Consider the following 17,055-nt stretch of genomic DNA (forward strand, 5'->3'; position numbering starts at 1 on the left):
ATTTTTCATATCAGGCCGATGCCGATATTTACATTTAAAGCCATTATCAGCCGATTCCGATATCAGTCCGATAATATCGTGCATCCCTACTTAATACATTAAACTTTTTAAAGCAATGGCTGAGGAAAAAATTCATTTAGTTGTAAAAATCAATGTCAATAATACCAAATAATTTTTTTTTCTCTGCGTGTTTCAAAGAGACTTTTATAGTATTTAATAATATTTTTTAAATATATATATTTCAGTTTTCATTGTAACATTATAAATAACATATAAAACTACCAAATTTTGCTTAATCACAACATATAATCATTACAGTTAATAGTGTTCACCGTCTGTTTGATTATGTGTGATTTGTAACTAACTGTATGATTTTTTGCCACAGTCACTTCTAATAACCTACTCCTAAATATAATGTAAAAACTTAAAATTTTCTGTAAGGCTGCTTTGCAACGTTTTGTATCGTGAAAAGCACTATACAAATAAACTTGAATTTAATTGAAAGTTTTAGGAATTTTATGTTCTTTTGTCATTTTTATTACAGTTCTTAAAATGTTTTTTTACTTCAGTAATTTTAATGAATCAAACCCTTTTTTACCAGTTTTAGTTATTGATAACACCACTGATGTGCACTGCATACTTCCTTTAGTAAGCAGTCCACAGTGCACACTGTGTAGTATGCTAGCATTCCACTGTAAATATTAACGCACACTCATAAGGATTTCATTTAGACACTTTATTAGTTGCTTTATTAGTAGTGTCGTTTACGATGTGTGTTGCGCTCCTCAGCCCTGGCATATGCTCAGACTGGTGACTTTATAGCGGATGTCGTCTCGGAGTTTCTTCACTTGATCGTCCAGACCGGTCAGTCGCGCTGCGTTCTGCTGCAGCTCCGCCGCTCCCTGACGAACGGACGCCTCCTTATCTGAAAACACAACCATAACACCGCCGGTTACCATGGGGATGTGTGCGCTGAGCATTATGGGATGGGTGTGTAGTGGGCGGTACCTTTCAAAGCCTGCATGATGTCGCTGGTGTTCGTCATCAGAGACTCCGCCTCCTCTTGCAGCGTCTGTAAGCGGGCGGAGTCTTCACCCGCCTCGGTGTTCTCAGCCGCCGCACGCTTCAATCGCTCAAACTCCTCCTTCAGCGCTTCCAGTTCCTGAAACACATGATGGGTTACTCACTGTCCCATAAAATTTTAATCTAATTAATTACATGAGATGCCGACTAATGAATCCAATTAATCACAAATTAATTGCACGCCAATTTTGCCTGAGAAATTACCCACAAAAGATCACTTAAAGTCATTATTGTTTTCATATAAAAGCAATGAACAGTCATTAAAAAAGCTTTAGAATTGCATAAATCATGAAACTAAATTATTTAAAAAAATGGCATGATACTCTAAATCGGAAACTAAGTGTCAGTAGGTGGCAGCAAGTCACTGTCTTCATGAGTGAGTCACTGAATCATTCATTCAACCGATTTGTTCAAACGGCTGATTCTTTACGAATGAGTCACTGAATCGTTCACTCACTTGATTCACTTAAAAAGAAATAAATAGAACTAAATATTATAAATATAATTATTATTTCTTATTTGTGTGCATTTATAAATTATAAATTACAAATCAATAAATTATATTTTATCAAGTTACAATTTCTTAACATTCATGTTTAAAAAAATTATAAATATATAAAAATGTAATTAAATTAATAAAATAGTTAATATATCATTTATTCATTTATGTGCATTTATAAATTACAAATCACTAATTGAATTTTATATTCAGTACATTTATATATTTCAAAATATGAATATTAAAATTAAATTATACTGTAAATATGAAACTGATTCAATCAAACGGCTGATTCTTTCAGAAAACAAAGCAAGTCTTTATGAATGAGTCATTGAATTATTCACTCACTCAATACGTGCAAAAGAGTGTGTCACTCTTTGATTAGAACTATTTCCGTTTGTGTAATTAAGCAACAGTGTGTCTGAAATGTAACACAATATAAACTTCCTGTTTACTGAACTGCTGTATAAATTAATCTAACGTTTGCAGTGTGGTATTGCTAAACTACATCGTATGATGTAAATATAAGTCACTAATCATCAATCATTTACACACAGTATTTTTTCCAAAATGAATCACACCAAATTATCATACTCAGCAGCTAGAACTGTAACACATGAGTATTGTTTGTTTTCGCACCTCTGCTGCTTGTTCGGCTTCGTCCTGAGCTGAATCGGCCTGATTCTGAGCTTCGTTCGCATGCGTCGTTCCCATCGTTACGTCTTTCCTCAGGTCGTCCAGCAGGGGGCGCATCTCATCCAGCAGCCCTGTGACTCCCACAATCCCCTGCTCGGCAGGCAGCAGTGCGTCCTCTATCTGAGACACACAGGACATCGGTCACTTTAGCGCAAGTCTGGACGTTGTTTCTGTGGTTTTTCTCTCAGATCTCAGACTGACCTGTTTGACGTTGTCCTTGACATTGTTTGCGATGTCGACGCTCTGACGGATCTTGTCTTCTAGCTCATCTAAAATATCCTTGCTCTCGTCCATCGTCTTCAGGATGCCCTCAGAGTCCTGCTGGATACCGAACGCAGCGTCTCTGCAGACCACAACGATCGAGATCGTTAGAGAAATACTGAATGAACACCATGAACGACATGTGTCATTAGCGTGTTTTGTGTACCGTGCATTGTTGGGGGAAGTCGTGGCCTAATGGTTAGTGAGTCGGACTCGTAATCGAAAGGTTGCGAGTTCGAGCCCCCGGCCGGCAGGAATTGTAGGTGGGGGGAGGGAATGTCCAGCGCTCTCTCCACCCTCAATACCACGACTGAGGTGCCCTTGAGCAAGACACCGAACCCCCAATTGCTCCCCGGGCGCCGCAGCATGGCTGCCCACTGCTCCGGGTGTGTGTTCACGGTGTGTGTGTGTGTGTGTGCATTTGTTCACTACTCACTGCTGTGTGTGTGCACTTGGATGGGTTAAACGCAGAGCACCAATTTCGAGTATGGGTCACCATACTTGACAATACGTCACGACTTTACTTTAGCATGTGTCGTTAACGTGTTATATACCGTGTGTTGTTAGCTTGTGTTGTGTACCATGTGTTGTTATCATGTGTAGTTAGCGTGTTTTGAACCGTGATTTGTTAGCGTGTGTTATCGTGTTGTTAGCATGTGTTGTGTACCGTGTGTTGGTAGCGTGTTGTTAGCGTGTGTTGTTTACCATGGGTTGAGTACCATGTGTTGTGTACCGTGTGTTATTAGCATGTATTGTTAGCGTGTGTTGGGTGCCATGTGTTGTTAGCATGTATTGTTAACGTGTGTTGCGTACCGTGTTGTTAGCATGTGCTTGTGTACCGTGTGTCGTTAGCGTATGTTGTTAGCATGTGTTTGTGTACCGTGTGTCGTTAGCGTGTATTCTTAGTGTGTGTTGTATACTGTATTGTTAGTGTGTGTTGTGTGCCGTGTGTTGTTAGCGTGTCATTAGCGTGTGCTGTGTACCGTGTGTTGTTAGCATGTATTGTTAGTGTGTGTTGTGTGCCGTGTGTTGTTAGCGTGTCATTAGCGTGTGTTGTTAGCGTGTGCTGTGTACCGTGTGTTGTTAGCCTCCTCCAGCAGTTGTCTGGCGTTCTCCAGCTGTTCTCTGCTGTTCTCCAGGACATTGCTGCTGTCTGGCAGTGAAGATGCCAGATCCTTCAGCTCCTTCAGCTTCTGCTTCAGCTTCTCCACACTCAGAGGAACCTGAGCATCCAGAATGGCCTCGCACACCCTCTGCACCTCATCGGGGTCTGAATGAGGCTCTGAGACACAAAACAACAGCCGACTCCAGTGTGAACAATTGCCGAATTGCTTCAAAGAGACTAAAACATTCATAGTACATACTTGGCAGTGTGCAGTATGGCAAAATAAAATAAAAACTACCTGAAAGGAAGTCCCTGAGATTGTTTATGAAGTCTTTGGTGTCCTTCAGGTCTTCATCCACGTCGGCTTGCACCTGCTTGACCTGATTGGCCAGCTCGTCTGTGGACAGTCTCACCCTATTGGCTGAATCTTCGGCTTCCTGTATCTGTGTTTCAGAAGGTGTGTTTGGTTCAAAGCCATTGTAAAATCAAAATAGACTAGTCTAATCAATCTGGTTGTGTGTGGTCATACCATCTCTATATTTCACAGTTTCAATTTAATTTCCCATAATTGAGACGTTTTCATAATTTTGCCCTTTTTAATATTTAAATATTATAAATAATGTTTATGATATTATAATATTTATATGTAATGTTTAAAATTGTATATTTATTAATTTAATGTTAATTTATTATTCATTTAATATTTACATGTGCAATTTAATATTTTTATCATTTACGATTCTTTATGATTTATGATATCATTATGATGATTATGATTTTTTATCATTTATCATTTATTTGGTCTTGGGCTGTGACTTTTCCTTTTTTTTTCAAATGTATTTTTATTAATATAATATTTTCTTTGGATATTCATAATATCTACATGTAATGTTCATAATTTAGTTTTTATTAATTTAATTTAATATTAATTTATGTAATGTTATAGTAATTTAACATTCATTGATGTTCTGTAATAGTAATTTTATTGATTTCACTTATTTATTTATTACTTTTTCGTAATTTTGGCTTTTAGAATTTTTTTTTATTAATTTATTTACATATGACTTTGCATAATACTATAATATTTAGATGTAATGTTTATTGTTAATTTATTTTTATTTATTATTATTATTATTATAAAAATTATTATTTTATATTTCAATTTAGATTTTTTTAATTATGTATTTTTTAAGCCTTTATTTTGAAATGTTTATTTCTTATAATTGCATCTGTATATATTTCGAATTTGCAATTTTATTTTTCATAATTCTGGCTGTTTTAAAATGAGTTTTCTATTAATTTAACATTTATTAATGTATAATACTTATAATATCATAATACATGTTTATATTTATTTATTTATCTAATATTGATTAATTTCACATTTTATTCATTATTAATTGTTTAATATTTATATGTGCAATTTAATTTTAGTTATCAATTTGTACTTTTTCATATTTTCACATTTTCCATAACTTTTTTATTTCTCATAATGTTGACTTTTAATTAAATAAATTTAGCTTTTTTATAATATTATAATGTCTAATGTAATTATTGTGAATGTGTGTTATGGTACCTGTGCAGCTGCTTGCGTGATCTTGTTGTTGAGATCCTGTAGTTTGGCCTTCACCTCATCGGCGTCCTGGAAGGCTTTGTTGGCATTGGGCAGCGCTCCGGTGCAGGTCTCCTCCGCTCCACACGGGGGCGCTCCATCAGGAGGACACAGATCGCCGGCGCAGCGCTCTGGAGTGCAGGAAACCACGCGATCGCTGCCACACACCTGATGAACACAACATTGCTGACTCACCTGCTGGAAAACCAACACTTCTGCTCAGCCAATCATGTGCAATCTCTCTCACCTTGTTTGCAGTGGGTGTCAGATTCGGACGAGTTGCCAGATCCTTCTTGAGTTTATCCAGGTCTCTGGTGTTTCCGGGCTGCACATCTCTCAGGTCACTCAAGGCGTTTTCTCGAAGGCCCTCAGACTTCTTCAGCGTGTCTTTAGCAGCGTCGGCTCGCTTGACGGCATCTGTCGACTTTTCGTACGACTTCTGAATGGCGTAGAAGGTGCCTGAGAATGAGAGGTTTTTCATTAGAAGTCATACTGACGAATCTGATGCTAATAAAGATGAGCACTGCACACGCACTGGCGTTGTTGGATCCGGCGGTGTTAGTGAAAGTGTCTCTCTTGGTGAAATATTCCAGACGCAGAGATGACAGAAGTGCCTGCAGGTCGTCCAGACTGCGATCAATATCACCGTCCCTCGGCTGCGATGCCAGATCCTCAGTCAAACCGTTCAGCTGAGACCTGCAAGAGTGTTTAAACACAACTCACTCGCACTGCAGCTTCAGTCTGAAGAAAGAGCTCAACTCTGTTGTCATTTATAGACAATCAGTTTAATTTTGCTTTTTGAACATTGACTTTATATCTCAAATTCTCATTATTATTATTTTTTTTAATTTCTCTTAATTTTCACTGCAAACTGCATCTATATATTTCACAATTTCTATTTTGACTTTTTTTAAATATAATTTTAGTTTAGGTTTATTAAAAGTTCTAGTAATGTTAATATTTAATAAATAATTGTATTATTCGTTGAATTATTATTATTTTTTTAAAATTATTATTTTTTTAATGACTTTGACTTTTTCTGTTTTTCATAATTGCATCTTTTCCCAATTGTGATTTTGTCTTATTATTTTACTAAAAATTTTTGCTTTTTTATTTCTGTTTTTGAATTTTTTTTATGTTATATTTGCATCTTTGTTTCTTAAGTCTCAATTGGGACTTTTCCATAATTGTAACTTCATTTCCCATAATTTAGCCATTTATATCACATTTCTATAATATTTCTATGTGAAATTTAATTGTATTTATTATCATTTGGTCTTAATGTTGACATCTTTATTAGGGGTCGAGCGGTAAGTGGTTTTCAGGGCCGATGCCGATTATTACAGATCAAGTAGACTGAGAACCAAAATTTTAAACCGATATATATATATATATATATATATATATATATATATAAAATAAAATTTGTTTTAATAAATATTAAAACTAATGTCAAAATTAAGAATAACAAGGGCTCTGACCAAAAATTTCTTTAAATGATTTTCAATTATTTTATCGGCAAATCGGTTTTAAAAATTACCAATCCCAATAACCATAAAAATGCGTAATATCGGCGCCGATAATCGGTCGACCACTAATCTTTATATTTCTGCAATTTTATTTCTCAAAATGTTGACGTTTTATAATTTTGGAATTTATATTACTCTTAATTGAGACTTTATTTCTCATAATTACTTATTATAATTACTTATAATACTTACATTTAATTTTGTATTTAATTACAGTTTTACATTTAATTTAATTTAATATTTACTTAAACGTACTATTAATATTTATAATTTCATGTTTCTTATATTGCTAGTTTCATATTTATAAATTTATTATTAATTTAATATTTACGTATAGTACAATTCAATTTTAGGTATTATTTATTATTTGGTCTCTTATTTTGACTTTTTTCATTTCATTGTGATTGTAGTTCTCATAATTGTGACAGCTGGTCAGTGAGCAGCGAGTGGGTTTGATGTTGATGTTGTACCTGATCTGGTTGAGTCTCTGCAGGCCGTCGGTCAGCGCGCGGCTGGACTGCGGCGGGATGCTCGCGGTCTCCTGCAGGCGTCTCAGGGTGTCCATCAGCGTGCGGATTCTGCGGCTGGCGTCGCTGGAGGTCGGTCTGCCACCGGACGAGATCAGCTGGTTTGAGAGTCGCTCCAGGGTCAGCGTGAGCTGCTGCAGACGCCCGTTCATGCTGAAGAAGCAGGATGGACACGCCGGGCATTCTGGGAAACTGGCGCAGTGGCCACGGCTGCAGGCGTCGCAGCGGGAACCGGTTACGCCCGGTTTACAGAGACACGCACCTGTGCGTTTGTCACAGCCGCCCGACTCCGTGCCCGACGGGTCACAGTCACACGCTGAGTGGAAAGAACAAGAAATCAATCAATGTCCTGGATTATTGATTTGTTTATTGTTGTAAGATTGATTTATTGTTTTTATTAACTTTTTATGCTTAATTGAATTGTATTTATTTATTTATTTTGTTTGTGTGGGCAGGAAACACTCACGTCTGCAGCCAATCAGAGGATCTCCGTATGTGTTGTCAGGGCAACCGCTGCAGGTCAGGCCCCCGATGCCCGGGCGACACAGACACTGACCCGTGCGCTAAACCACAGGAAACATGCATAAGAATCACATCATGTGATGGTGTGTGTGGTCATCTGATCGTTTGATGGTGTGTGTGGTCATGTGATCGTGTGATGGTGTGTGTGGTCATGTGACCGTGTGTGATACATGTGTGTGCATGTACCTGGTCACAGGTGGTGCTGCGGGCGTTGATGGGGTCACAGTTACAGGGCTGGCAGCCGCTGGGCGACGATGGGTTCCAGTAACCTGCAGCACAGCGGTCACATGACAAACCCTCCACATGAGGGCGACACTCGCACTGACCCGTCAGCTGATCACACACACCGCTGCGAGAGCCGTCTGGATTACAGGAGCACTCTACACACACACACACACACACACACACATGAAAAACAGTTTGATTACATTCACTTCATATTTTACTTTAGCAATTTAACATTTATCTATTATCATCATTTATTCATCATTTAATATGTATTAATTTTGCTTTTGTTTAATATAATTTTATATTTTTATATATTTCATTAAATACTGAAATAATAGTAATTTTATAATTAATATTTTGTATATTTTTAATCATTCATTTTTATTTATTTAAAATTGATTAATTTCAGTATTTATTTTGTTTAGTTTATTTGAATACTTAATAAGTGGAACAGGCTATTCCTCTGGTTGAGGTCAGGGGTCAGGGGTGACTCACTGGAGCAGCCGAGAGGGTTGTTGGTGTTGAGGTTGTAGTATCCAGCTTTGCACCGGTCACAGCGATCGCCTTCAACATTTGCTTTACACACACACGCTCCTGTCTGAGCGTCACACTGACCGCCGTTCACAGAGCCGGCCGCGTTACATAGACAGCCTGCGGGACACACACACCTTCATCAGCATCATCCTCACAGTGTGTGTGTGTTTGTGTGTGAGTGTGTGTGTGATTGTGTGTGTGTGTGTGTGTATAGATTGTGTGTTTGTGTGTGAGTGTGTGTATGTGTGTATAGAGTGTCTGTGTGTGTGTGAGTGTGTGTGTGTGAGTGTGTGTGTGATTGTGTGTGTGTGTGTGTGTATAGATTGTGTGTTTGTGTGTGAGTGTGTGTATGTGTGTATAGAGTGTCTGTGTGTTTGTGAGTGTGTGTGTGTGTGTGTGTGTGTGTGTGTGTGAGTGTGTGTGTGTGAGTGTGTGTGTGTGAGTGTGTGTGTGAGTGTGAATGTGTGTGTGAGTGTGTGAGTGTGTGTGTGTGTGTGTTCCTCACGCAGGCAGGTGTCGGGGCTCCTGATGTCGCTCAGAGGGTTTCTGTAGTAGTTGTTAGCGCAGCGATCACAGTTTGGTCCGGTGGTGTGATGAGTGCAGTCGTCACACACTCCTCCGCTCCTGCGGCCCGTCGCCTCGTAACGCTGCGTGTCAAAGTGACAGCGATCCGCGTGATCATTACACTCACAGCCTGCAGGGGGCGCAAACACAATATGGAATAACAGTTTATTATATGTTTTTGCTAATTATTTATGTGCAATTTAATTTCATTTATAGTAATATGTACATTTACTTTTAGTCATTTAGCAGACGCTTTTATCCAAAGCAACTTACAAATGAAGACAATGGAAGCAATCAAAACCAACAAAAGAGCAATGTATTAATGTAATATAATATGTATTAATTCATTTTTTATTCATGTAATTATACTATTTACAAATCTACTTTATGTATTCTTTTAAATTTTAATTAATTTATTTTGTATTATTTTAATTTATTATTTTAATATGAAATTATATCTTTTTATATTTATTTACTGCCAATCCAGTAAAACATTAGTTAATTGAATGTTTAGTAATCTAAACAATTGAATTGTATTTTATCCATTTATTCATTCAATTATTCATTTATAGTAAATAATAATTTTTTATTATTATTATTTTTTTATTTAATAATTGAATATAAAATTTCTTGCTAATCCAATGTAATATTAATTAAATTTTTTATTAATCTTAATATTTTTATGTGCAATTTAATTGTATATATTATTAGTTATTTTATATATATATATATATATATATAAGTTATTAATATGAAATGGTCTGTTTTACTGCACACCTTGTCACAAAGTAGCTTTTAGGCATTGTTCTTATATAAGTTATTAGTACAGCTTATTTCATATTAATTAAATTTTTATTTTATTTATTACTTAATTTTTTGTTAATGCATTTTTGCAGTTTTTGTTAATGCAAAAAATTGCATTAAAATATTAAAATATATATTTTGTGGTGATTACTAGTAATGAGTTCATGCAGCATATGATCTTTGAAGTGTTACATACACATCGTAGGCAGTATGTACTAGATAGCCAATAACAGTATAATTATAATTAATAATAGCCGCTAAATTGTCACATGCATGTGTGTGAGCAGCCGTACGTTTGCAGGTGTGTGTGTTTCCATTCTCTGCGGGTCTCCAGGGAAGGTCATTGTGGAGGTCATCACATCGCTCACAGTTCACGCCTGCCGTGTTGTGCTGACACTCACAAACACCGCCTACCTACAGTACAAACATAGACGTATGAGCCGTGTATGTGAGGGAAAGGGAAGTGGTGTGTGACCAAGTATGATGACCCATACTCTGAATTTGTGCTCTGCATTTAACCCATCCAAGTGTACACACAGTAGTGAACACACACCCGGAGCAGTGGGCAGCCAATGCTGCGGCGCCCGGGGAGCAGTTGGGGGTTCGGTGCCTTGCTCAAGCGTCTCACCTCAGTCGTGGTATTGAGGGTGGAGAGAGCGCTGGTTATTCACTCCTCCACCTACAATCCCTGCCGGACCTGAGACTCGAACCCACGACCTTCAGGTTACAAGTCCAACTCTCTATCCATTAGGCCACAACTGCCCCTATTGTGTAGAGTTTAGTGAAACCCCTATGTGGGGTTTAGTGTATGTGTGTGTGTGTGAGTGTGTGTTACCTGTGTGTTGGGCCGGTCGTTGCAGCGGTTGGCATGTCCGTGACAGAAGCAGGTTCCGATCACCCGCATCTCTCTTAGGGCGTAAAACTGGCTCAGACTGCGGCCGGGCATGCTGGGAACTGACCCCAGCTGAGTCAGATTGACCCGCAGACCCGTGAACCCAGACGCCACTGAGGAGCAGAGCTGCCGTCAATCATCCGCACGCTTCGTTAACACTACGATCATCTGACAAAGTCCAAATAACTCACCTTCGATTTTGTATTCGTTCGGCAGATCGATGTCCGCGAACTGACGCAGAGGATAAAAGTGAATCTGAGAAGAGAAAAGAATCGTCAACATGAGCGAAGATCGCCCAGGAACACATTTAGGTTATAAAAACGTTATGGGAACATTGTCTTTAAAACTTTAAAATCTCTAGTTTCGTGGTTATAACGCTATTTAAATGTTCCTGAAATGTTTCTTACAGTGTTCTACTAACTTTACTTTGAACCGAAAATGTGAATGTTTATCTTTAACATTCTAAAGCGTTGAAATGTTCAGATTTGTTGTGGTGATAACGTTATTTAAAGGTTGCAAAAACGTTTCTTACAACATTCTCTGAACTTAATTTCACAATTTATTTATTTATTAAAAGTGTCCCATTTTCTTGTCATGATTAGAACATTATTTAAAGCTTACAATGTTTTTTTTTTTAAATATATTCAACCGATTTTATTTTTACCCAAAACATAACATTATTTAAATGTTTATTTAAATTTTTTTTAAACATTAAAATGTCCAGTTTTCTTGACATGATTAGAATGTTATTTAAAGGTTCCTAAAACATTTCATACAATGTTCTACTAATTATGCTTTTACCCATAATATAACGTTATTTGAATGTTTGTGTTTAATATTCCAAGAACGTTAAGATTTGTTTTCATGTTTAAATGTTATTAAAACGTTATAGTTACTTTATTTTCACCCACAATATAGTGTTATTTGAACACGTATTTTTTAATATTCTAAGTGTTAAAAAGTAAAATATTCCTCATATTTAGAACATTATTTAAAGGTTACGTAAACGTTTATTACAACGTTCTACTAACATTTTTTTCTCCACCCAAAATGCGTTATTTGAACATTAATTTTTCATATTGAAAGAACGCTTTTTTAAAATGTTATAAGAACATTCATTCAGTACAAATAACATCATAAGGGATATAATTTTGTAAATTTGTTTGTTTCTGAACGTTAAGAGAACGTTTTTCAAGCACTAATAACATTGTAACGACGTTCTGAGAATGTTGTTTTAATAACGTAATGAGAACGTATATCAAATATTAATGAAGTTGTAAGAATGTTCCATAAACATTAGCTACTTTTAAGAACGTTTTGTCTTAACATTTATAGAACTTTTAAGAAACGTAAGTGAAAGGCAGACTGTTTTACCTTCTGGTCCCTGTAGGGGTCGTCAGCGGTGGATGGCAGGGTGTAGCAGTAGGTTTCCTCGAGGCTGCGCGGGAACGACGTGCTCATCTGAGGAAAGGTGGAGGGGCAGTCGGTGGCCATGTACAGGACGGGTTGCCAAGTGCGACCGAAATCCCTCGTCCTCTCGACGATCAGTGCATCAGGCCTTGGGCCCTACGGGACGACAGATGAGGCGTTAGAAAACAGCACTTCATAAATTAAAGACGGCAAGACGGATATCAGATACCTTAAAAGAGAATAAGACGTTTTCCAGGTGATACATTCCATCTAAATCCAGCTGCAGCGTCACGGGACTCACATCTGGGATAAACACACAATCACTGTAAAATCGCTTCGCATAATCCATAAACGGTTTACATGTTATTTATTTTTTATATGAATAAACATGAAGTATTTAATTAAAGTTATGTACTGAATATTTTAAACAATACAGTTTAGTACAGTGATGTGAATCAAATGATTCGCGAACCCGCTTCGAAGCTCCCATCTAAACGATTTGCGATACGTGCTCCGGAGTTCCGATCTGAATAATGATTCGTCCCAATCTGAATCAAAACATTCACGAACCTGCTTAGTTCTGAATCAAATGATTTGTGAACCCGCTCCGAAGTTCCGATCTAAATAAAATGATTCGCGATACGCACTCTGGAGTTCCGATCCGAATAATGATTCGTGAACTTTTAGAGTCCTGATTAGAATCAAAAGATTCACAAACCTGCTTATTTCCGTTCTGAATCAAATACGTGAATCTGCTCTGGAGTTCCGATCTAAATCAAATGATTCGTTCGCGAACTTGTCCCAATCTGTATCAAAAGATTAACGAACCTGCTTAGTTCCAATCTGAATGAAATAATTCGCGAACCCGCTCCAAAGTTCAAATCTAAATAATAGTTTGATCGTGAACTAGAGTCCTGATCTGAATGAAAAGATTCACACGCTTAGTTCCGATCTGAATCACAAGATTCGCAAACCCGCTCCGAAGTTCCGATCTAAATCAAATTATTCACGATTCACGCTCCGGAGATCTGAATAATGATTTGCAAAGTAGAGTCAAAAGATCCCCGAACCCACTTCCCATCTGAATCAAATGATTTGCAATATGTGCTTTGAAGTCCTGATCTGAATCAAATGAAGCGAATCATTTTGAGACGCAGTGGTTTAACTGATTCAGAGTTTTGAAAAGCTCTGTTACAAACGATGTCGACATTCAAAAATGAATGGCTCTTTTGATCTGTTCTTTTGCTAGTGAATCGCTTGAACTGAATCATCGAAGTCACGAGTTTGAATCAACCGGAGCGGATCCAGAGTAAATGAATCACTAAATTGAATCGGTTTGTCTGTTCCTCCGTGCCTTATTCATCCAAGTTTACAGACACTGTCAGAACTATTACTGGCTTAATAGTGTATCCCGTGTATCCTGACAAACACATGGATGTCTCTGTTGTAATTCATGTTTAATGTAATGTTTTGATGCCTTACCTTTCCTAGACTGCCACCATCGGTTGGGTCCGGCGCTGGAGATCACGTTCTGGATCGTGTGCGCGTTATACGCCGCCGGGTTACGAGAGTCACACGGACAACACTTCATCTTCCACTGAGACACAGAGAGTGTGATTTAGACATTTAACCAGCTTAACCAACTGGGTTTTAAGATTTAAATTAGTTTTCAGATGTGTGTGAACTTTGTCTCAGATGTTTCTCCACAAATGAGTCAGTAGTTACTGTAGTAAACGTTATTTATTTATCCTGTAATGTTGATCTCAGAATGCTTTCTCTCAGCGTAATGAGAACATAAATCAAATATTAATAAAAAAAGTTATTAGAACGTTCCGTAAATATTACTTTAATAACATTTTGTTAACATAACTTTTAAACAAAAACCTTAAACCTTATGTTGCATAAACCTCTCTATATGGCGAGCATCACCTCAGGCTGCTGAATCTGGGTTTGATAATTATTATGTCAGAGTGAAAATGTCATTTCATTATGCTCCGATGGTGCAAACCTAAGAAAACCATCAGCGAAAACCTGAATAAACATGTCTGCCTCAGAAATGTCTGCCAGCAAATCATAAAAGCAGACATGAGTCAGTGTCATGACAGATCTCAAGATATTTTTCAGTCTTTTCAGATTTGACCAGATCTCAGTATTGACTCTGACTGTGTTTTAGGAGGAACATCTGAGACACTCAAATGAATCATCACAAAGATCTCCTCCTGCTTTCATCTGAACATGTTCTTCTGGGTGTGGTTCTTACTTAACAATAAAACAACCCTTTTTAGCACCAAACAAAACCATATTGTGAATCTTAAGCACAAAACCAGTCATAAGTACATTTTTTGTCATCTGAAAGCTGAATAAATTATCTTTCCATTGATGTATGGTTTGTTATGATAGGACAATATTTGGCTGAGATACAACTATTAGAAAATCTGGAATCTGAGGGAGCAAAAAAATCTAAATATTGAGAAAATCACCTTTAAAGTTGTTCAAATGAAGTTCTTAACAATGCATATTACTAATCAAAAATTAAGCTTTTATATATTTACGGTAGGAAATTTACTAAATATCTTCATGGAACATGATCTTAATATCCTAATGATTTTTGGCATAAAAGAAAAATGTATAATTTTGACCCATTGTTGTCTATTGCTACAAATATACCTGTGTTACTCATGACTGCTTTTGTGCTGCAGGGTCAGATATTAGCTTCCATGCAGAACCAAACCCAAGATACGCTTCTAACTGAACGAGCCTGGTGTTTTGCAGGTCTTGGCGAGCCTCACCTGTCCGTGTGGAGTGCAGACCACCTCAGACCCCATCAGACCACATGTGGAGGAGGAGCGCAGGTTCTGCTCTCTGCCCAGCAGCAGGTCGCCCATCGCAGGGTAACACGCCCCGCGCCAGCAGTCATGCTGTCCCGCACACACCGCAGACAGAGCTGGAGATCAACACAACACCATCACATTCACCTCAGAGCAACACTTCACCAGCAGAAAACCATACAGTCATGGTGCTTTTGATTAGGATATTCATGTGTCATGGGAATACAATTGATTGATTTCCAAAAAACATAATATTAATACGATACAAGACCAACACCATAATTTTACTATGGTACATATAAGTATAATATTAATAAACACATATGTGACCCTGGAGCACAAAATAATTTAATTGTATTTATTTATTTATTTAAAAAATTATCAATTTTTCTTTTATGCCAAAAATCATTAGGATATTAAGATCATGTTCCATGAAGATATTTAGTAAATTTCCTACCGTAAATATATCAAAACTTCATTTTTGATTAGTAATATGCATTGCTCAGAACTTCATTTGAACAACTTTAAAGGAGATTTTCTCAATATTTAGATTTTTTTGCTCCCTCAGATTCCAGATTTTCTAATAGTTGTATCTCAGACAAATATTGTCCGATCATAACAAACCATACATCAATGGAGAGATTATTTATTCAGCTTCAGATGATGCATAAATCTCAATTTCGAAAAATTGACACTTATGACTGGTTTTGTGCTCCAGGGTCACATATAGACAATTATTAAGACATAAACATTCCTAAATGTTCATGAACACGCATATAGATATTCATACATTTTCATAAACGCTTTTAGACATTATATATCAAGGCTAAGAAAGTTAAAATGTTTTGATGATAACATTATTTAAGGGTTTAAAAAATGTTTTTTAGAGCATACAAATATATACAAACATATGCATATCCATGTTAAGGTTATTATAGTTAAAATCAGGAAAAACATTTTTTTATTAATAAATGCTAATTATTATGTTATTTCATCTAGTTTTCAAAGAAATATTTCCATTTTTATTTAGTTAAGTTTGAAGTGCTAAAATAACTAAAACTGAAATAATAATAATACATTTATTTTTTTTAAATGTAAAGACATTTATAAACAACAAAACTGATAAAATAACAAAAAAGATTTTTAGTAACAAGATTACTAAAATTAAACTTGAAATTAAAATGAACACAAAAGCAGAAAATATTAAATTAAAATAAAATTCAAAAGATTGACAAAAACTATAAAGTGAATATTGATAATACATTTAGTCTTTTGTAAGTGTGTGATTAAAAACAAACCTGCGAGTGACAGAAAAATCCACGTCTTCATCCAGACAATATATCGATCTAAACGAATAAAACACAACTTTAGCTGAGCTTTCTTTGAAACAGTTCAATCCGGGTTAATGCAGTAGTTTACCGTGGTAAAATGCAGAACTCACCTGAATGCTGTCCTCTTGTGTGTGTGAAGTGTTCAAATGTAGCGTGTATTGTGTGTGTTTGGCTTTTATTTCAGGAGCTGCTCACCTGTGTGTGTGTGTGTGTGACGCCCTCAAAGTGTCACACCCTTCCAACATGAATCAACACGCACACACACACACACACACACACACTCACATCCTCAAAGTAACGGAGTTGGAATGTAATCATGATTCATTATTATGATATATGAGACAGATGAACACTGTATTCATGTCCTGTGGTAGAGATGTGGTACTAACCAGCAGCTTTAGCTCAGACTGAGAGCTTCTGTGAACTGAATGTTCAGATTTATACAATCAGTGAGATTTGAAGTCATAAACAAGCAGTACAGTGTTTCCTGTGTGTGTCTGCTGAGCAGTGAGTGTGTGTGTGATGAAGAGTTACGTATGTGTGTGTGTTAAAACTCTTGGCCTGCAGGCACTGATTTCAGATGTGTGTGTGTGTGTGTGTGTGTGTGTGGGGTGTGTCTCGTCTGAGGTG

General features: G+C 36.8%; 1 protein-coding gene across 1 annotated transcript; it reads right to left on the reverse strand.

Moving 5' to 3' along the window:
- Window positions 1-724: 724 nt before the first annotated feature.
- Window positions 725-16,569, reverse strand: LOC306867808 (laminin subunit beta-3-like). Its single transcript, XM_079413700.1, has 23 exons — window positions 16,536-16,569; window positions 16,393-16,440; window positions 15,056-15,210; window positions 13,749-13,863; window positions 12,496-12,569; window positions 12,231-12,422; window positions 11,048-11,111; window positions 10,800-10,969; window positions 10,258-10,378; window positions 9,102-9,290; window positions 8,558-8,713; window positions 8,021-8,214; window positions 7,779-7,875; window positions 7,256-7,628; window positions 5,792-5,952; window positions 5,504-5,715; window positions 5,221-5,424; window positions 3,943-4,087; window positions 3,614-3,821; window positions 2,480-2,621; window positions 2,222-2,398; window positions 1,009-1,162; window positions 725-925 (listed from the first exon to the last, which is right to left on the reverse strand). Exons 2-23 carry the CDS (start codon window positions 16,421-16,423, stop codon window positions 786-788), a joined length of 3,474 nt encoding a protein of 1,157 aa, XP_079269826.1. The 5' UTR covers window positions 16,424-16,440; window positions 16,536-16,569; the 3' UTR covers window positions 725-785.
- Between the last annotated feature and the right edge of the window lie 486 nt (window positions 16,570-17,055).

This window comes from Barbus barbus (genome assembly GCF_936440315.1).
Source record: "Barbus barbus genome assembly, chromosome: 49".
NCBI lineage: Eukaryota > Metazoa > Chordata > Actinopteri > Cypriniformes > Cyprinidae > Barbus > Barbus barbus.

Coding starts and splice junctions, on each gene's coding strand:
- LOC306867808 (XM_079413700.1), bottom strand. CDS start 16,423: ATGAAGACGTGGATTTTTCTGTCACTCGCAG. Junction 12,423..12,495: donor ACGTCTTATTCTCTTTTAAG/GTATCTGATATC, acceptor GTCGTCCCGTAG/GGCCCAAGGCCTGATGCACT. Junction 4,088..5,220: donor TCACGCAAGCAGCTGCACAG/GTACCATAACAC, acceptor TCTGAAACACAG/ATACAGGAAGCCGAAGATTC.